Source organism: Ovis canadensis, chromosome 16, assembly GCF_042477335.2.
Source record: "Ovis canadensis isolate MfBH-ARS-UI-01 breed Bighorn chromosome 16, ARS-UI_OviCan_v2, whole genome shotgun sequence".
Lineage (NCBI taxonomy): Eukaryota > Metazoa > Chordata > Mammalia > Artiodactyla > Bovidae > Ovis > Ovis canadensis.
The window spans coordinates 66,952,342-66,975,153 of NC_091260.1; the positions used below are offsets into that span (position 1 = coordinate 66,952,342).

Here is a 22,812-nt window from a genome sequence, read left to right on the forward strand (position 1 = left end):
GGGGATAATAGCAAAAATCTAAGAGAATGTAAGAGTGTGAATTACTCAGTAGTAACTATGATGTAGAGTAGAGGGTGAGGGGTGGGAGATTTTAAGGAGATGGAATCAAAAGCTTTTAGAAAGTTCAAATCAGGAGAAATGAAGAAAGAAATCAACATTAACACACACAGTTCCTTTTGAGTGACAGGAGAGTAGGTCAGCTCTTGTTATTCAATCTGATGATAAACACAATAGGAGAAACAGAATGAGTTCAGGCTTGTAACTGAGCAACTTGGATTTTATGGTTCCAAAATTTCTGAATAACATTTCTATCCTTAGCAAGCTTAACTATGAGGAAAATTTGTGTGCAGCTGAAGACTGCAGTTTTTATTTCAACATGCAGATTATATGAGCTTAGCTCATGTGTAGTAACTCCAAATTCCAGCACAGAAAAATAGCAAGACAGCTTGTATTGTATTCCTCATCAATCCTCAATCCACAATGTGCTCCATTAAGGAAACTTCACTATTCCCACTTTTCAATTTCCAGAAAGTGAAAGTGAAGTCGCTCAGTCGTGTCCGACTCTTTGCCACCCCTGGACAGTAGCCCATCAAGCTCCTCCGTCCGTGGGATTCTCCAGGCAAGAATCCTGGAGTGGGTTGCCGTTTCCTTCTCCAGGGAATCTTCCCAACACAGGGATCAAACCCAGGTCTCCCACATTGCAGGCAGATGCTTTAACCTCTGCACCACCAGGGAAGCCCAAATTTTGAATTTCCAGAGTGAACACTTAATGTTTGAGTTTTCATTGTCTGTTGTGTTATCATGTTCGTAGATTAGCCCTTTCCTTTAAAATATGTTATTCAGTTAACATATTCAATAACAATAAATTCTATAACAAAACAATAAACTGTTTAAATAACAATAAACAATATTCAATAATGCTTGCTGACCTTAGAACAATTTCTGTTGAGTGATAGGGTTAAATGTGCAAATGATTAAAGATAAACTTGATGAGAATTTTTTTAAAAATCTTGAAAAACTTTCATCCTTTTATAGAAATGTGGAAATATAGCTATAAATTGAGAGTCACTGCTTTTTCCTATGAGAAACTTCTCAACAAGAGAAAGGTAGTTCAACTCATGTCTTTGTTAAAATATTGACTACTATGTGAATCTGATGATCTTTCTTGGTCACTGCACTAAAAAAATTTATAATGGTAGACTCTATATGATTTGTCTCAGCATACAGTTTGGTACGTATATATCTATAGTGGGGTTGCATTTTTTTTTCATTTAATTACATCAAATTAACTTCGGTTTTTAACTTTGAATAAACATAAGGCCAGAGGGAGAGCTAACTACAGATATAGAGATTATAGAGGTCAGGTGAGGGGCATATGAGATGGGAGGGTACATATCCTAAAATTTCAGATGGACAAGACATGTAGTCAGTTACGAGTAAGCTTTACCTAGCAATACTGGGCTGTGCTTAGTTGTTCAGTTGTGTCTGACTCTTTGTAACCCCATCGACTATATCCCACCAGGCCCCTCTGTCCATGGAGATTCTCCAGGCAAGAATACTGGAGTAGGTTGCCATGCCCTCCTCCAAGGGATCTTCCCAACCCAGGGATCGAACCCAGGTCTCCCACATTGCAGGTAGATTCTTTACCATTTGAGCCACAAGGAAAGCCCACACCTGGGCAGCTCAATACTATATCCTGAGAAATGTGGCTAAATTCAGGACAGAATTTTACACCCTGAGGCATGGCCAGAAGAATGATCGGATTTTTAAGCCTCTTAAAATGAGAAACACACAAAGATTAGAGGCTATTCACGGAGCTGAAGTGGTACCTGAGATTTTCTAATGATTCTTAACTGTGTGAAGAAAGGGCTACAGTGTTTTATAAGTTTTCCTCATAATTGGCCTAAATAAAACTCAGAATCCTTGTTTAATAATAGCAGTGACACTTATACTAAAAATAATGGATACTCATTCAATAAATCAAAACTGAAAGATATATAAAGAAAATTGACTAGTTTACAGCAGTATAATTTCTTTTTCTGACTTCCCTCAAGTGTAAGATACCTGGATTATATTTTTCTTTAACTTTCTATGTTAATAAACTGAAATATATAATATTTATTGTTTTGTTTTTATTTATACTTTTTATCTAAATAAGATGTTTTCTTGCTTATTAATCCACAATATAATTTCTCTCAATGAAAAACAAATTATAGATAGTTCTTCAAAGCTAATTATCCATATTTTTTATTTTAATGATAATTTATAATTTGTAAAACAATGTCCCTCCAGCTGAAGCTTTAGATATTTTTTTTTTCCTCTAAGATAGTCATTATTATTTTCATATAGCTATCCATATACACAGGTGCTTAATTTTCCCCAGCCACAGGGCACTAACCAGCGTTATTGTTTTCTCTTTCTTGATATATTTCTGGTTCCTCTGCCTTTTGAATTTTAAAACCCTATGGGTTTCAGCCCATCAGTCCTTCCTTTTTTTTTTTTTTTCTCTAAAAAAAAAAAGGTCTGGAAGATGTAGTGGAGAAAGAACAGGCTATCCACTCCAGTGTTCTTGGGCTTCCCTTGTGGCTGAGCTGGTGAAGAATCAGCCTGCAATGCAGGAGACCTGGGTTCAATCCCTGGGTTGGGAAGATCCCCTGGAAAACGGAAAGACTACTCACTCCAGTATTCTTGCCTGAAGAAGTCCATGGACTATAATCAACATCTTGGTTGACTGCAACTTCTTGCTTTTAGTAACTATAGCTAAAGAGGTAACATCTGTGCTTCACTTCGCAATTCACTTATACCTCATATTCTCTCTCTCTCTTTTTTTTTTTTTTTTAGGAAATATTTGCTCTTTCACCTTCCTTCATTCTTTCCACCACTACTGAAATGATTGACATATGACATTTCATAAGTTATAGGTATACAGCTTGTTAATTTATACAATTATATATCCCTAGCTAAATCCTCCATTCTGTCCTATAATTATCATTTCCTTTCTGTGGTGAGAACATGTGAGATCTATTCTTCTGGTATCTTTCAAGTATTACTAAGCTATTATTAGCTATAATCACTACGTCATACCTTAGACTCTCCAAACTGTATTCATCTTATCGATGGAGGTTTGTACTCTTTGACCAATATCTCTTTTCCCTCACCTCTCAGTTCCTGGTAACTACCACTCTAGTCTGTTTCTATGACTTCAGCTTCTGTAGATCTTACATATAAGTGATATCAAACAATATGTGTTTAGTATCTCAGGTATTGTGAATGAAACTGCAATGAACTTGGGACTGTCAATATAGCATCAAGATTCAGTTTCATTTCTTTTCTTATATATATATATATATATATATACATACATATATATATATATACATACATATATATATATATACACACACACACATATATATATATACCCAGAATGATAATTTCTAGATCATATTGGAGTTCTATATTTAATTTTTGAGGAAACTATACTGTTTTCTATAGTGAGTGTGACAAACTATATTCCCCCCAATGGTGCTAAAGTGCTTCTTTTTCTCCACATTCTCACCAATACTTATCTCTAGTCTTTTTGATGATAACTGTTCTAATAGATGTGAGGTAATATTTCACTGTATTTTTGATTTGCATTTCCCTAATGATTAGTGACACTGAGTACCATTTTATGTACTTGTTGGGCATTTGTATGTCATCTTTGGAAGAACACTTTCAGTTCCACTGGCCATTTTTGAAATGGATTGGTTTCTTTTTCGCGGTTGAGTTATATTAGCTCTTTTGCACATTTTTTATGTTAACACTTTACCAAAGATATGATTTGCAAATACTTCCTCCTATTCCCTAGGTTGCCTCTTCATTTTGTGGATGGTTTTGTTTACTGTGCAGAAGTTTTTCCATTTAATACAGCCCTACTTCCTTATTTTGTTTTCGCTTTTTTAAAAAAATATTATTTTGGTGTTGTTTACTTCACTTTCAAAATATATTCATGATTGCACCATTTTTTACCACCTTCACTACCGTCCTTGGTCTGTGCTGTTATCATCAGTCATCTTGTTAGTGTGGTAGCTTTCTATCAGCTATCCTAGCTTTCACTTTGGTTCCTGTTTCCTATTCTCAATAATGAAGCCAGCAGAATCCTTTTGAGATGAAAGTTGACACTCTACTGTCCTAACCATTCAGTTTCTCCATATGTCATTCAATTGCCCTTCATAATCTCACTTCCAGTTAATTCTCTGATTTCTTCTCCACTACCGTCCTCTTTGCCTGTGCTACTCTGGTCACACTGGCCTCCTCCTGGTTTCTGGAATATGCTAATAATACTCCTATTTGATGCTTTCATTCTTTGTTGCCCTGCCTGGAATACTTTTGCATGAAATATAAATTTGGACATCTTCCTTTCCTTCTTTCAGAATTGCTAAAATATCATCTTTTTAATATGCCTTACCTGATTCCTTTATTAATTTCTCGTTGTGCTGTTAACAAATCACCACCCAACTAGTGATAGCTTATGGTGAATAGTGTCAGATTCATGATCTCTGAAAGAGAGAATTTCATTTTGGAACCAAAGATATGGCTTCACTCACTTAGAGCTTTGTGTGGCAAAAGATTTATTACAGTGAAAAAGGGACAGAGAAAGATTCTGACATAGACATCAGAAGAGGGCAAAGAGTACCCCACTTGCTAGTCTTATCAAAGCCTTATATACTTTTTCAGTTGGTTACTAACAATAGAAATGTCTAACAAGACCCACTTCAAAGCATACATCTTAAGATAACAGGATTAGTCAGAAGCCTCCTGTTAAGAAGGCGAAACATGTCCTTGAGCAAGATACGTTGTTGTTATATAATTATTAGTACAGAGCTTAAGGAAAAACATACCCTTGAGGAAGTTGTGTTGTTTTGTTGTATAATTATTAGCTTTGGGCTTAAAGAAAGTTAAGGAGATGGCACCCCACTCCAGTACTCTTGCCTGGCAAATCTCATGGACGGAGGAGCCTGATAGGCTGCAATCCATGGGGTCGGGAAGACTCGGACATGACTAAGCGACTTCCCTTTCCCTTTCCCTAAAGAGAGTTAATCTTAGAAGAAATAGATTACATAACAATTCAGAGCTCAAGAAAAAATATGTCTTACATAAATAAGACACAAAGGAATGTGGAAAAAAAAAAGTTTATACCTTTTTCCTCCTTGGACTCTTTATCAACCTACCTAAGAATGAACTCCATCACTAGGGGGTTAAAACAACACAGATTTTTTTCCTAAAGTCAGAAAGTGAAAGTGAAAATCACTCAGTCCTGTCTGACTCTTTGCAACCCCATGGACTGTAGTCCATGAAATTCTCTAGGCCAGAATACTGGAGTGGGTAGCCTTTCCCTTCTCCAGGGGTTCTTCCCAACCCAGGGATCAAACCCACGTCTCCTGCATAGCAGGCACATTCTTTACTGCTGAGCCACAAGGGAAGCCCTAAAGTCAGAAAGTCAATATAATTCCCATGGCACTAAAATAACAGCTTAGACAGAGCTTCATTCCTTCTGTAGGCTCTGGGGAAGAATTCCTTTTCCTGGCTTTTCCTGCTTATAGAGACATTACTTGGGACTTCAACAAGTCTCTTACATTTCAGACCCAGCAATGAGGCACTGAATACTTCTCACACTTCCTATTCTCTCTCTCTCTCTCACCTACCTAGAATGGATTCCTCCCTATTAAGAAGCCACGTGTCATATTAGTCCAATCTAAAGAAATTAAGGGGATTTCCTTATCTCAAAAGACCTCAGATTCAATCATATTTGTGAATTTCTTTTTCTGGAAAAGCAATATATTCAGAGTTTCCCAGAATAAAGACATATGTTGAAGGATAAATAATCCACCTAGCAAATTTAATATCACTTTAATATCATGACTTCTGTGTACCACCTGATCTCTTCTGATATTACTGCTTCTTTACTTTTTCTGTTTCCTTATTAAGTGTGATTCTTGCATATGGTATATTGCCATGTTTTCTGCTTAATGTCTGCTTTTCCCCAATGGAATGAATGTAGGCACTACCCAGACAGAAATCTCTGCCTCCTTGTTCAGTGATAGATTTAAGTACCGAGTACCGTGACTGATACATGGTGGATCAGTTCAGTTCAGTTCAGTTCAGTCGCTCAGTCGTGTCCGGCTCTTTGCGACCCCATGAATCGCAGCACGCAAGGCCTCCCTGTCCATCACCAACTCCTGGAGTTCACTCAGACTCACGTCCATCGAGTCAGTGATGCCATCCAGCCATCTCATCCTCTGTCGTCCCCTTCTCCTCCTGCCCCCAATCCCTCCCAGCATCAGAGTCTTTTCCAATGAGTCCACTCTTCGCATGACGTGGCCAAAGTACTGGAGTTTCAGCTTTAGCATCATTCCTTCCAAAGAAATCCCAGGGCTGATCTCCTTCAGAATGGATTGGTTGGATCTCCTTGCAGTCCAAGGGACTCTCAGGAGTCTTCTCCAACACCACAGTTCAAAAGCATCAATTTTTCGGCGCTCAGCCTTCTTCACAGTCCAACTCTCACATCCATACATGACCACAGGAAAAACCATAGCCTTGACTAGACGGACCTTAGTTGGCAAAGTAATGTCTCTGCTTTTGAATATGCTATCTAGGTTGGTCATAACTTTCCTTCCAAGGAGTAAGTGTCTTTTAATTTCATGGCTGAAATCACCATCTGCAGTGATTTTGGAGCCCCCAAAAATAAAGTCTGACACTGTTTCCACTCTTTCCCCATCTATTTCCCATGAAGTGATGGGAGTTTCAAAAAAATTTTTTTCCAATTAAAAAACTAAAAATGACTAATGGATGAAACAATAATCTTAGATTTTATTGTCAGATGACATTGCCAAAGGAACGAAGTCGTTCACACCATTATCTTTCTCCTCCCTCACTTCTATATACAATTGCTGTTTTCTTGCCTGAGAAAAAGGTGCTTAAATGAATAGTTTAAATGGAGATGAAATCATAACACATTTGAGAGTGTGAGCAGTGGTTTAGGTGGGTAGTTTTATGGAATTGTATTAATGTTTAGTATACCTTGAGGTTTGTTTTTGTTTTGTTTTGTTTTGTTTTCCTCTTTAAAAGCAGATGACAGAGCCACCCTTTTCTCAGCTAGATTTTTTTATTATTTTTTTTAACTTTTTATTTTTTTGGAGTATAACTGATTACTGGGCCTCAGTGGTAAAGAATCCACCTGCCAGTGCAGGAGATATGTGTTCTAATGCCTGGGTTGGAAAGATCTCCTGGAGAAGGAAGTGGCTACTAAGTCTAGTATTCTTGCCTGGAAAACCCCATGGACAGAGGAACCTGGCAGGCTACAGTCCATGGAGCTGCAAAGAGTCAGGTACAACTCAGTGACTAAATAGCAACAACATACCTGATTAACATGTTATGATACTTTCAGGTGGAGATCGAAAGGTCTTAGGCATACATATACATGTATCTGTTCTCCTCCAAACTTCCTTCCCATCCAGGCTGGCACATAACATTGAGCAAAGTTCCCTGTGCTATACAGTAAGTCCTTGTTGGTTACCCATTTTAAGCATAACAGTTCTCAACTAGATATTGGCACTATTGATTGGCACTATTGGCACTATAAATATTGATTAGAAGATGAAAGAAGACATTAAATCTGATAGGGAATATGTCTTCTGGTGCCTTATGTTTCTCATTTTAATTCTAATCAATTGGTCACTTATTGAGGCTACACAGTGATTTATAGTGAAATTCTCAACCCATGAGTGTATTCTGCAGTGGCCAAATATTTGGCACACTGAATGGATCTCTCTGAACGAGAGCTGATGGGCATGGGATTCTGACAACTTCCAACTTTAGAGATATTTTGTAGTTTTTCATCTTGTGTGCTAATACCCCTGATCTGGGATTCAGGGGGAGGGGATATAATAGTTAAAACATGTGTTCCTTTTTGCTCCTTTCCTCCTCCTCTTTTTCATTTACTAGTTTTCTTTTCTAAAAATACCAATAAAACAGTCAAAAGCTAGAAAGTAAAATTCAATCATGAAACCTTTGTGTGTATGCAAGGACGTTGGATGTTTCTAGTTAAACAAATGCAATCCTTATTTTTTTATGCTCATCTAATTTCTTAACCTTTAATTGATTAACACTAGTTTTGTGGTTGAACAAAATACTTTACTGACACTGCATTTAGCAGAACTTTTTACATATGAATTGGTGAATGATTAAATCTGATGATTATGTATTCTTTTGTTGTTGTTGTTGCATGAAGAGACTGATGTGTTAATTACCAATAGTAATTAATATGTATGGTAAAAACATAGTCTATATGTTTCTTCTTTGCATCAATTACTTATTAAGAGTTCAATTGATTTTTGTTTTATCTGCTTATGGTTTAAAATAAATATTAACATTTCCTGGAATGAGAGATACACAGTAAGTTTTAATGACATGTCTTTCCTATGACCTTTACATAGGTCTAACATTATATCACCTGTATTTTATGTGTTGGAAAAATGATTATAATGAAATCACTATATAATATTTCTGACTCTTTCTGATTTCTACTGGAATATTGTAAATACAAACTTCCTATTCATAAAAATACATACACTATATAGTTCAAATTATCATATTTTAAGTCAGTGGACAAACCACTTTCAAAATTAATTGCTCTGATACTATCATCTTCTTAACCTTTTAAAGTTATTTTCCCCCAAAGGATAGAATATTATCTCAGCGAGGAATTCTGCATTAGAAAGAAAGTTATAAATGTTTAGGTCCCATTCAAATGTGGTCCAGGGTGAATAAATAGTTTTCTGAGAGAAACTCACGTGAGTCATGTTAGCTTTCTAAGTGCTATAGGTTACTCCTTAACACTAAGGAAGAGACAATTTATTAAAGGAATACCAAAGAAGAGTTCATTTTGCTTCACTTGGGTGATTGTGTTTCCTTTTCTTTTCTTTCTTCCTTCTTGTCCTTTTACTGTTCTTTAAAGAACAACTAATTAACTCTATGTTATTATGTGATCAGATACACAAGGATATTTTATTCTTGCTTTAGGACAGTATAATAGCTCTCTTTTAGCATAAAAATATCACTCACTTTGGAAAATCTCATGATTCTATAAGTATATTCCCATCACTATGGGTTATGTAAGACCCTTCTACTATTCTCTTTGTAGGATTACTGAACTATGTGTGACTAAAATCAACTTTATTTTCCAATTTTTAAAAAAATATTTTAATGGGGAAAAGATGGAATCTCTCAATATAGTAGCTAGCTAAACTTACAATGCAATATTTCAAAAAAAAGTGGTAGTTGCTCAGTCATAGCCAGTTCTTTATGATCCCATAGACTGTAGCCTGCCAGGCTCCCGGTCCATGGAATTTTCCAGGCAAGAATGCTAGAGTGGGTTGTAATTGCATTCTGCAGGGAATCTTCCCGACCCACAGATCAAACTCAGGTCTCCTGCACTGCAGTCAGATTCTTTACCATCTGAGCCACCAGGGAAGCATCCAGAGCATTCCTACTTTATGACTCTTTTTCTAGTTCCTTTCACTTGATGTCTCATTGCTGCCCACCCTCAAAGATAATACATTTCTATTCTGATTATCAGTGTAACCTAATCATCTGTATCTAAGAACTTTCTCTTCCTGACTTAAGATTTCTACCTCTTCTACACTCATTACTCTTCAGCCATTTCATTCGAAATATTCATTCATTCATTATTTTTTGCCTTATAAAGCCTAATAGAAAACCTGTGTTCTTCCAGAATCTTAAAGCCTACTTGTTAAGCAAAACAAGACAATGTAAGCAGTGTGTCCCCTAATTTCTGTTGGAGTGTATGTTGTAAACAAAAATGAATTTTTAAGAATAGGTTGACTAGAGAAGAGGTAATCCTGAGGGTGGATCACTTTGTGGGTTCACAAATAATTCTCATTATAGTCTTGAAAAGTATTTATTGATTGACCTACTGCTACTGTGATGGATTTCCATTAGTGTTACATGGAAACTATTATTTAAGGCCAGATTTTTAATTTTAAAAATCCATTGAATAAGTGATTATCTCCATTAGTAAAACACTCAAACCACAATGAGATACCATTTCACACCATTCAGAATGGCTGCGATCCAAAAGTCTACAAGCAATAAATGCTGGAGAGGGTGTGGAAAAAAGGGAACCCTCTTACACTGTTGGTGGGAATGCAAACTAGTACAGCCACTATGGAGAACAGTATGGTGATTCCTTAAAAAACTGGAAATTGAACTGCTTTATGACCCAGCAATCCCACTGCTAGGCATACACACCGAGGAAACCAGAACTGAAAGAGACACGTGTACCCCAATGTTCATCATGCCACTGTTTATAATAGCCAGGGCATGGAAGCAACCTAGATGTCCATCAGCAGATGAATGGATAAGAAAGCTGTGGTACGTATACACAATGGAGTATTACTCAGCCATTAAAAAAAATACATTTGAATCCGTTCTAATAAGGTGGATGAAACTGGAGCCAATTATACAGAGTGAAGTAAGCCAGAAAGACAAACACCAATACAGTATACTAACACATATCTATGGAATTTAGAAAGATGGTAATGATAACCCTGTATGTGAGACAGCAAAAGAGACACAGATGTATAGAACAGACTTTTGGACTCTGTGGAAGAGGGAGAGGGTGGGATGATTTGGGAGAATGGCATTGAAACATGTATACTATCGTGTAAGAAATGAATCACCAGTCTAGGTTCGATACAGGATACAGGATGCTTGGGGCTGGTGCACTGGGATGACCCAGAGAGATGATATGGGGAGAGAGGTGGGAGGAGGGTTCAGGATTGGGAACTCATGTACATCCGTGGTGGATTCATATCAATGTATTGCAAAACCAATATAGTAATGTAAAGTAAACTTTAAAAATAAATAAATAAAATAGAGTCACAGATATAGAAAGCAAATTTATGCTTACCAGGAAATAAAGAGGGGAGGGATAAATTAGGAGAAAAGAACTGACATACAGTACTATATATAAAATAGATAACTAGTAAGAACCTACTGTATAGAACAGGAAACTCTACTTAATGATCTGTAATGATATGAGTTGTTGACTTATATCAGAATAGAATGTAAAAACAAGGGGATATATATATGTGTGTATATATATATAACTGATTCACTTGGATATGCAACTGAAACTAACATGGCATTGTAAATCAGTTTGGTTGCTCAGTTGTGTCCGACTCTTTAGGACCCCATGAACTGCAGCATGCCAGGCCTCCCTGTCCATCACCAACTCCCGGAGATTACCCAAACTTCTGTCCATTGAGTCTGTGATGCCATCCAACCATCTCATCCTCTGTTGTACCCTTCTCATCCTGCCCTCAATCTTTCCCAGCATTAGGGTCTTTTAAAATGTGACAGCCCTTCGTATCAGGTGGCCAAAATATTGGAGTTTCATCTTCAACCTAAGTCCTTACAATGAACACCTGGGACTGATCTCCTTTAGGATGAACTGGTTGGATCTCCTGGCAGTCCAGGGGACTCTCAAGAGTCTTCTCCAACACCACAGTTCAAAAGCATCAATTCTTTGGCATTCAGCTTTCTTTATAGTCCAACTCTCACATCCATACATGACCACTGGAAAAACCATAGTCTTGACTAGATGGACCTTTGTTGGAAAAGTAATGTCTCTGCTTTTTATGCTGTCTAGGTTAGTCATAACTTTCCTTCTAAGGAGTAAAAGCATCTTTTAATGTCATGTCTGCAATCACCATCTGCAGTGAATTTGGAGCCCCTAAAAATAAAGTCTGACACTGTTTCCACTGTTTTCCCATTTATTTGCCATGAAGTGATGGGACCGAATGTGGTGATCTTAGTTTTCTGAATGTTGAGCTTTAAATCAACTTTTTCACTCTCCTCTTTCACTTTCATCAAGAGGCTCTTTAGTTCTTCTTCAGTTTCTGCCATAAGGGTAGTATCATCTACCTTTCTGAGGTTATTGATATTTCTCCGGGCAATCTTGATTCCAGCTTGTGCTTATTCCAACCCAGTATTTCTCATGATGCAGTCTGATATAAGTTAAATAAGCAGGGTGACAATATACAGCCTTGACGTACTCTTTTTTCTGTTTGGAGCCAGTCTGTTGTTTCATGTCCAGTTTTAACTGTTGCTTCCTGACCTGCATATAGGTTTCTCAAGAGGCAGGTCAGGTGGTCTGCTAAATCAACTATACTAAAAAAAAAACCACAATAATTTTAGAAAAGTAAAATACTCAAGCTAAATATTATCAACTTATGTAATGCATTTTTATAATATTTCAGTGTACCTTTGAATGTGTTGTATAACAATATCAATACTGCTAAGTAAGGAAATCAGTCCTAAATATTCATTGGAAGGACTGATGCTGAGGCTGAAACTCCAATACTTTGGCCACCTGATGCGAAGAACTGACTCCTTATAAAAGACCCTGATGCTAGGAAAGTTTGCAGGCAAGATGAGAAGGGGACAACAGAGGGTGAGATGGTTGGATGGCATCACCCAACTCAATGGACATGAGTTTGAGCAAGTTCCCGGAGGTGATGATGGACCGGGAAGCCTGGAGTGCTGCAGTCCATGGGATCACAAAGAATCAGAAACGACTGAGTAACTGAACTGAACTGAAGTTATAATTCACTGACTACTGCACATTGTGAGGGCTACCGAGGTGGCACTAGTGGTGAAGAACCCACCTGCCAATGCAAGGACTAAGAGATGCAGGTTTGATCCCTGGGTCTTGAAGACCCCCTGGAGAAGAGTATGGCAACCCAGTCCAGTTTTCATGCCTGTAGTATCCCATGGACAGAGGAGCCTGGTGGATCACAGTCCATAGGGTCCCAAGGAATAAGACACAGCTAAAGCAACTTAGCACACACTGAGCATTTACTATCTAGTTAAACATAACTTCTGAAAAATTTATGCTAAGTGCTATGTTAATTCTCAAAACTTTATAAATGTGGAGTTAGATTCAAGTGTTAAAATCTAAAGCCATAAATTTGCTGGCATTTATCTTTAATTGAATTATTTATCATAATCCATATAAAGCATAGAGCATATAAAATTTTAACAGATGCTTTAGATTGACAACTTTACTACTTTTACATACTTCTGTTGCTGGTCTGTGTCCATATGCCTATTCAAAAAATACATATAGTTAACTGCAATGTGATCCTTTCTTCCCAAACTAAATAATTTCAAATTAAACACTCTAAAAATGTAAAATAGCATGTGATAATATCCTCAAGAGTCAATTTTCACCGTTGTCATATCTTTCAATAGTTAGTTGTTAGAAGGTTTAACCGTTTCTGTCAGTTTTTAATTAGTTATATTTATTATATATAGATTTATAATCCATACACAATATAGCAATAGCTATTAAAATGACTTCACCTTTTGTTAATTTAATACCATGCATGTTCCAGAAAATGTTTTAAAAACATTTGTTCAGAGAATTTGGTCCTGTCCTTTGCTGTGTTTTCGTCATGGATAGACATAAAATTGGAGAATAACAGACTGCTCAATCGATATTTTGTAGATGTCTGATGCTTAAATGGTAATTTTCTTCTTGTAGGTGCTAAAATGATGTAAAGAGATATACATAAGTGAATAAATTCATTTTCATGCATGCCTACAACTGTCTCCACACAACTCCGTCTACTGCTTCTTTTAGTAGTTAATTTACTAATGAAGTGTGAATCTTTGAAAGCTGTGATTTTTATATTCTGCTATTGTAGTTTTCTTCCTTTTTAGAAAAACTCCAAAAAATCGGTTTGAAAAAGATTTAATTTGTTGAATCTAACTGAGTGATGCCTATCAAAATTTTATCCCTGATTATGTCTTATGTGTTTTCAAGAAATAAGTACAATTTTTCCTGATGTACTGTTGTTTATGTTTCAGACCCCTTCATTTTCCTGGTGAAATAGTCCTTTCCTTATATTATCTTTTTTCTGTATTTTATCTTTAAAAATGTCTTCTAAGAGTTCGGAGACTTTAACATAAACCTTGAAAATTTTTACTTTGGCTAGAAACCAAAATGCTATGTGAACAAGGTTATATATTTTCAGTGTTTCGGAGTGTCAGAAATGTGCAAAAGGTGAGTAGTTGAGGTTATGTGACCAAAAAGGTTTCATGTGAAGGATAACTGTTCAGATCTCTTGGGAGAAACAATTTTTCAAGTATGTGTTTGAGATTTAAGAAAATACTGTGGATGTTCTTAGCTAGAAATATAGCAATGCTATTCATAGAAATATTAACTGAACTTGGATGTTATAAATAATAGCCATTGTGTGAATTATATGCAGTTTAAAAGCATTTGCCAATATTTAAATGATGAGTTTTTAATCATCTTAATGTATATTATTTATCTTTCTTATTGAAGACCTCTGTTGAAATATTACTCCTATAATGTCTTTTCAAAGAAAATTCAATCATTTTAGTTTTATAAGTGAGATTTATTAGTGTATCTCAATTAAAAATCAGGGCCTGCTTACTGATTACATCTATACTGCCATTTAAATTTTGAGTGTAAAGTTTCATAATTTTTCAAGAAAGGTTTTTTCTTTTTTAAATTTAGCAATCTGAAAGATATTTGTTTTTCCAAATTATAAAATTAACATTTCTGTGATAAATAAGTGTCCATTTTGTGGAAATTTTAATAAATAATTTGAATCTCAACTTTACTGTAGTATTTTTTTAACTTTAATATTGAAATATAATGGCAAGCAGTTAATTATTTTTTTTAAATTCCCTGTGGAAATATGGAAGACAACTATGATTTACTGGTAGTTTCTTTTACAATTTTATTCTATATAGGTAGCAAAACATTAATTTAGTAGAATGACAGCAAGGGTTGTTCTTTTAATAAGTATTGCTCATTAATGTTTCTTCAATAATTACATCTCTTAGAACATAATAAAATATCCCTATTTATACCAAATAGAGAAAAACTGCAGATAAACATGATTTTAGCAACACCTAGGACACTGGAGAGAAAAAAAAGGTCATAACCCAATTAAGTATTAAATTATAGATAGGCAATTTTCAGAGAACACCATGTAAGGTTGGAATATAATATTATATTACATTTTTCCGTCTTTGTCTACAGCTGCACTCCAATTCTGACAAAGGTGATGGGTCTGTCAAGTACATCCTTACTGGAGAAGGTGCTGGGACTATTTTTATCATTGATGATACCACGGGTGACATCCACTCAACGAAAAGCCTAGACAGGGAGCAGAAGACCCACTATGTACTTCATGCGCAGGCTATTGACAGACGAACAAACAAGCCCCTTGAGCCTGAATCTGAGTTTATCATCAAAGTGCAAGACATCAATGACAATGCTCCAAAGTTCACAGATGGACCATACATTGTAACTGTGCCTGAAATGTCAGATATGGGTAAGATAAATCATTTTTATATTTTGGAAGTTAATGTATTTTTGAAGATCTAAAATTAATATTTTGAAGACTAATATTTAAATATTTGGAGGGGTGTGAAGAAATTTGAAGAAATTCCAAACATTTTAATAATTTCCTATGGCCTAAAGTTTTCAGGAATATTTCTGCTAGCTGTTCTAGTATTTATTAAAACAAATTTCTGAAGTTGTTAGTGTAAGTAACAACTTGATCTCAAGGAAAAACCATTCATACATGATAAAATACTCTGCAATTCTTGCTTAATTGGTGTAATTTTTTTTTTTTTACCATACCAACACAATCAGTGACAGTTTGTGTCAATATTTACAGTAGAATGTTGGAAATCTATTGCTATGTCTTTTCAACTTTCAAGTTATGATCAAATTATAATAGGACTGATAGTACAAGCAATAGCTACATTAATCAATAAAATTTGCAGATACCCTTAAGCAGTTGCATCCTTTATTTTAAACTATATGATAACCATGTGAAATATTTTAAATGCCACGTTAAAGCTATACAAACTGGTATACAGTGTGTAAGTAATTTTCCCAAGTTCTTTTCTGAATTGCCATGAAGAAATTGACCCCAGTCTCTCCTGAATACAGAGCCTACACTGTATTTGATAAGTCATGATAGAGATTTCCAATCTTCTGGTGATTTCTGAAGCCTAGCTATTTTATTTTATTTTTATCTAAAGATGAATTTCCTAAATATAATAAAAATAAAGTTCAACTATAATGACAAACTTTTCATTACCTCTGCGAGGCCCTAAGTTTGGATTTAGAAAATATATTTTGAGTACATGTTTTATATACTTGTTTATATATATGAGTATTGAATTAGGTTATTATAGTCACTAACAAAATCACTCTGTGCAAATGGATATATATATATATATGTTTAAATTTGGAAAATATTTACACTTTTATTGAGATATAATTGATATGCAGCACTTATGAATTGAAGATGAACAACAGGATGGCTTAACTTATATCTGTTTTGAAATGATTCTGCAATATGTTTTTTTAACATCTTTTGTCTCATATATGTAAGGTTTTTTAATGGGAGATTGCAATTTCTTTTGTTTTCCCAAATCTAGTCTTTTTTAATTCTCCTGAGATTAGCAGATAGCTCCTTAAGCTGTGAGGGAATAAGGTTAGAAAGAGAGACTCAGTTTTCCTTCTTAAATAGAATCTCAGGGGAGAAAGCAATTGCCAAATGGACTCCCCAGAGACGAGAGTAAAATGCAGGGTCTAGTCTCAGAGAGCCAGTGGAAAGGACTCAAACACACTCAGACTCATCGGTCTCTTAAGAAAGTTGAAGAGAATTCCCTGGTGGTCCAGTCATTAGAACTCTACACTTTCATTACCACGAGCTTAAGTTTAGTCGATGGTTGGTAAGCTAAGATCCCACAAGCTGCAAGGAATACCTCCCCCACCCCCCCACCCCCGCCCACACACAATGCTAAGAAACTCAACACCATTATTTCTGGCAGGTGAAAGAAAGTTTGTGAAAAAACTCCAGAAGACACTTTCTTCTGGAGGCTTGTCAAGGGATTGATAACACATTTGCCAATCATCTCCTTACCAAAGCAAAGAGCTCTGTGACACCATCACTTGTGAGAATGTCGCTGGTAAGGTACTGCCAGGGGCCACGTAAGAACCCCAGGGAGCACATTGGAAACTGACCGTCACTCTGAGGGCCAGAGCACCAAAGAAGAAAACAGGCACAGCAGTCATTACCAAAAAAGAATATTGAACACTAGGTAATCAGAGCATTCATGTTTTAAGGACACTGCAGAGAGATTCCTATAACTCAAAGCCATGTTTTCTACAATAAGTAAAAAACAGAAAAACAATACGTACATTGTGGCACATAGGGTCACTGATAAGACCCAAATTGTTTTCCCGGAACTTAAGAACTTCCAAGACTGGAAGAAGGAGCTAAAAATCAGAGAATAAAAATACAAATATATGGAAATTGTGAGAAATAGATGAGACTTAGAGGATATATTAACTAGACATAGTGTGAGAATAACATATGTTCTCAGAATGCAAGAAACAGCAGATGAAGGAGAGGAACAGTAACATTTTTTTTTTAGCATTTAGGTGTAGAATATACAGAATTTGCAAGTTGAATAAACTTTCTGAATTACAGGGTTAATTGGAAAAGAATCAAACTTAGTTGGATGCTGGCAAAGTTTTCCTAAAGCCTATGAATGAAGAAAAAATTATATAGACTTCAGATTTTTAAAAGTTACTCACTAGGAAAAGATATTTTCACAGCATATTTTTCACTTGAAATACTGGAATGTGGTTAATAATTTAATACCATTGTCAGCCTTCAGAGAAAAGACTGAACACCAAATCCTTCACTCAATCAAAAACATGATATATCTGTTAGCATGAAAGAAATATGTAGAAAGGAATCCAGAAAGTATATCATCCTGCTATCTTTTTAAGAATTTTTTTGGTTGCACCACACCGCATGGGAGATCTTAGTTCCCTGACCAGGGATCAAACCCACATCTCCTGCACTGGAAGCGTGAAGTTTTAACCATTGAACCACCAGGGTAGTCTGTATCCTCCAACTTTATCTAGAGAAATGCTTGGGAAAATAGTTGACATAGAAAATAGTTGAAATCAATCAAAACAGAGATCAAAAAGCCAAAGAAAATAATAAAAGGAGAAAAAAGTTATTATAAGTGCAATCTAATATATATACCTGTGTGTGAACACAGTTAAATCTAAGTGAGTACATGTGAGCATCGTGAATGATACTGGGCTTTTAGGACTCATGAAGCCTGAAGAAATCATTGTAGCAAAGGCTGAAGGACTTAGGAGCAAGCCAAAACATTTCATCCCTCATCTAAGACTTGGAGAGAAGGGTAGGAATGGGCAATACTAGTGTAGCTGACCCTTGAGCGACACAGGTGTGAACTGTGTGAGTCCCCTTATAGGAACCTTCTATACGAGGGCCAACTGTAACAAGTTACATATGGTTTTTGACTGCAGGAGGGAAGTTGGTGTTTCGAATCCCCAAATTGTTCCAAGATCAACTATATTTTTAAGTTCTTTGATAGAGACAAGCCTGGTTGAAGGAGAAAAGTTAATGCCTGAAAGCACTGGGGAAAAAGGACAAAGCAGAGGAGGCTTTCAGTCTGTCTTGTACCATGGGTCCAGGCATAATTTCTGGTGAAACAGTATGGCAAGCTATAGGCTGAATATTGGAAATCATATTGTGTGTGTATGTGTGTGTGTTTGAACTTATTGTGGAAAAATAAACACATAAAACATCATAATAGCATCTACTGCACATGTAATATGAACATATAGAAAGTGATATGGAGGTTAGCATAGTAAAGAATTTGCTTTACATTGTGGGCTTAAGAATAAGTGATATTTGCACTGCCTCTGATTTTAAAAATAAATACACAAAAAGAACCACAAAATAGCTAGTAATATGGTACAAAAGGGACCAGCAAACCATGACAGTGGACACAAATCCAGCCTGCTGTTTTTTTGTTTGTTGGTTTGTTTGTTTCTATTTTGTTGTGGTAAAAGTCACATAATACAAAACATACTATTTTAACCATATTTAATTGTGCAGTTCAGAGGCAATAAGTACATTCACATTGTTGTGCAGCACTCACCATCATGGATCCCTTGACTTTATTACCTTCCTAAACTGGAATGTGGGACTTCCCAGGTAGCACAGTGGAACCTGGCAGTGCAAGAGACGTGAGAAATGAGGGTTCAATCCCTGAGTGGGAAAGATCCGCTGGAGGAGGAAATGACGGCCCCCTCCAGTATTCTTGCCTTGGAAACCCTATGGACAGAGGAGCCTGGAGGGCTACAGTCTCGGGCATCACAAAGAGTCAGACAAGACTGAGCACAGAGGCAAAATGAACTCTGTCCTCATTAGACACTAATTCCCCATTTGCCCCCCTGAGTCCTGCACCCAGCCCCTGGCATCTGCCAATGTACTTTCTGACTCTATGAATTCAACAATTCTAGGTACCTCATAAAAGTGAAATCAAATAGTATGTGTGTGTACCTAATGCGTATTGGAATGCATTTTTTAAGATTAACTTAATATATGTTTTCCAAACAGATTCTACCTTCTTTTCCCCCCTTGTGCTATACAGTAGGTTCTCATGGTCTGTTTTTGTAAACAAAATTTTATTAGAACAAATCTGTACCCATTCATTTAAATCTTGCCTATGATAGTCTAGGTACTGTGGGAGCAGAGCCATAGTTGCAGCCAACATATGGCCCACAGAGCCTGAAACATTTCCTGTGTTGCTTATTACAAGAAAAGTTTGCTGGTCTCTAATGTAAGAGGTTTTATGGAATAAGCTTGGAGGCAGGAGGAGCGATTAGAAGAGAGTGTTGTTCTCTAATACTCTTGATAGATATGGCATTTGCTGCAAGGAAAGGGTGGGGTGATTTGAGAGAATAGCATTGAAACATATATATTGTCATATGTAAAATAGTCGGGGATTTGCTGTTTGATGCTGGGCACCCAAAGCTGGTACTCTTTGACAACCTAGATGAGTGAGATGGGGAAGGAAGTAGGAGGGAGGTTCAAGAGGTAGCGGACTTATGAATACCTGATGCTGATTAATGTTGATGTATGGCAGAAACCATCACAAAATTGTAAAGTAATTATCCTCTAATTAAAAATGAAAATTTAAAGAATATGCCATTTGACACAAACAATAGAATCATGCTTCTTCCCTTTAGGTAAATGATGTTAGTTATTTAATATTCGGCTTCTCTTTCCCTACAGTTTGCTTAGGTTGACACTATGCAGAATTAAATGTCCATTTACTACAATTTTTTTTTCACCTAAAAATGACCATGTGATGTAATTCTAAATAGTAGGATGTTAAGTGTACGCTAGTAGGTGGAACTTTCAGGAAAGATACAGGCTTCCTGCCAGAAAGACACACCTGGCACGGATATTTTACCCATTGCCATTTTCCTTGTTGCCTAAAGCAGATGTGGTCTCAAAATACATCAGCCACTTGCAACCATAAAGATGAAAGCCTATTGCTAAGTGAGATGGATCAGAAAGATAAAAAGGCCCGAAAGGATGATCCATCTCAGAACTGATGCTCCAGACCTGGTCTGTGACTCCCAAGAGCTTCCTTAAGAAAGTAAATCTTGTCTTTTTATGTTATCGAGTTGGATTTCAGATGTACACAGCTGTATTCAGTCTGAATTGGTACTCAGACAAATTCTCGGTTTTAACATGAAGCCAGGAGCCTGGCGGGCTGCAGTCCCTGGTGTCACAAAGAGTCAGACCCAACTGAGCAACTAAGCACAGCACACAGCACAGTTGCTAAAGAATTGAATCTAATACTGAATACAAAGGAATGGGAAGAAAGATTTTAGCATCACAGAACAATGATGGGGTTAATATAATATAGTTGTATCAAGTTGCTTGATTTGGAAATGATGCATAAAATCATTCCTGTTTACCATCTCTACTGTATAATTGTGATGCGAGATGATTTTGCTGGGGCAGCACTTTTTCTTTCTGTCTGTGGTGAAGCTAATAGTTGATTTCAGATAACTAAATCTTGCTTCTTATCAACTACATAACTGACTGACTCCATAAAGTTTTGATCAGTGGATCAAAAGAGATAGAGGTTTTGAATGCTGACTTTGAGATTTGCAGAAAATCAAAAGTTGATTACTATAAAATATCCAGTTAGGTTTGTTGAAGTCTGAGACCACATGAGGCTACAGCAGTTGTGATAAGGATCATTGAAAACAACTCCAAGGAATATTTATTGAGCACTTACTATGTATCTGACATTGCATGTCATTCGTAATAATTCCATGCTTGTATCATCTTGAGGTCAGCATTACAAATTATTCTTGTTTTATAGAGGATAAAACTAATAATATAGAATTAATTAATTTCCCCAAGATCACAGGGTTAGTAAGAAGTACAAATGGAAGAGATGTCTAAGCTTCAGCTTTTGAGTTCCCGTTTTCAATATAGTTTAAAAAACACAAAATCTAGATCAAGCTAGTTGTGCAATAATTATAACAAGGAATAGTGTGTTCCAGGATACATACAGTTTACTGGACCAGAGGTAAGGATCCCCTTCTTAATTCATTGGAATAGATTTGATATTATTATAATGTTTCTCTTGTTCAAGAGATAGCATTTTGCGATGGTTACAATCCCTGGGTTGGGAATATTCCCTGGAGAAGAAAATGGCAACCCACTCCAGTATTCTTGCCTGGGAAATCCCATGGACAGAGGAGCCTACAGTCCATGGGGTTACAGAGTCACACATGACTTAGCGACTAAACAACATCAGCATACCATACAAAGGAAAATTCATCCAATATTGCCTGGAAATAAAGGAATAGCTATTCATTTATACCCGAATTTAATCCCTAGAGGGTCCAATAAGGGAATGCTTTTTTAACACAAATCCCTCTCACAACCCCAAAATACATACATCAGGGATAGTGTGGGGAAAGAAGTACTGTGGAGAAAGAAAAAGCTCCAGGTAGCTGAAAAACCTTAATAACCCAGATGGTGTGGACAGTGAGGTGAATTCTGTGTGGAAAGTATCTGTATGAACTGAGCTAAGGAGTGGAGTTCAGACTAGGCATGGTTACAGTGTTGGGTGATATGAAACTGTGTTTTCCCCAACACTTAACAACAATATAAATGGTAAATAAATCTGTAATTAAGGTATATAAAACTGAAACATTCAATATGCTTATAAAAATCAGTTCAGTTCAGTTCAGTCGCTCAGTCATGTCCAACTCTTTGCGACCCCTTGAATCGCATCACTCCGGGCCTCCCTGTCCATCACCAACTCTCAGAGTTTATTCAAACTCATGTCCATTGAGTCGATGATGCCATCCAGCCATCTCATCCTCTGTCGTCCCCTTCTCCTCCTGCCCCCAATCCCTTCTATCATCATAGTCTTTTCCAATGAGTCAACTGTTCTCATGAAGTGGCCAAAGTACTGGAGTTTCAGCTTCAGCATCAGTCATTCCAATGAACACCCAGGACTAATCTCCTTCAGAACGGACTGGTTGGATCTCCTTGCAATCCAAGGGACTCTCAAGAGTCTTCTCCAACACCATAGTTCAAAAGCATAAATTCTTTGGCACTCAGCTTTCTTCACAGTCCAACTCTCACATCCATACATGGCCACTGGAAAAAACCGTAGCCTTGACTATATGGACCTTTGTTGGCAAAGTAGTGTCTCTGCTTTTGAATATGCTATCTAGGTTGGTCATAACTTTTCTTCCAAGGAGTAAGCATCTTTTAATTTCATGGCTGCAATCACCATCTGCAGTGATTTTGGAGCCCC

The 22,812-nt window shown here is 36.5% G+C and overlaps 1 protein-coding gene across 3 annotated transcripts in view; it reads left to right on the top strand.

Annotated features, from left to right (window-relative positions):
* The window catches only part of CDH18 (cadherin 18), a 1,279,339-nt gene that overhangs the window by 955,832 nt on the left and 300,695 nt on the right, over positions 1-22,812 (top strand). For all 3 annotated transcript variants that reach the window (XM_069556587.1, XM_069556586.1, XM_069556588.1), the window contains one exon: positions 15,143-15,437. In XM_069556587.1, the coding sequence (XP_069412688.1) occupies positions 15,143-15,437 (295 nt within the window). The remainder of the gene's footprint in view (positions 1-15,142; positions 15,438-22,812) is intronic.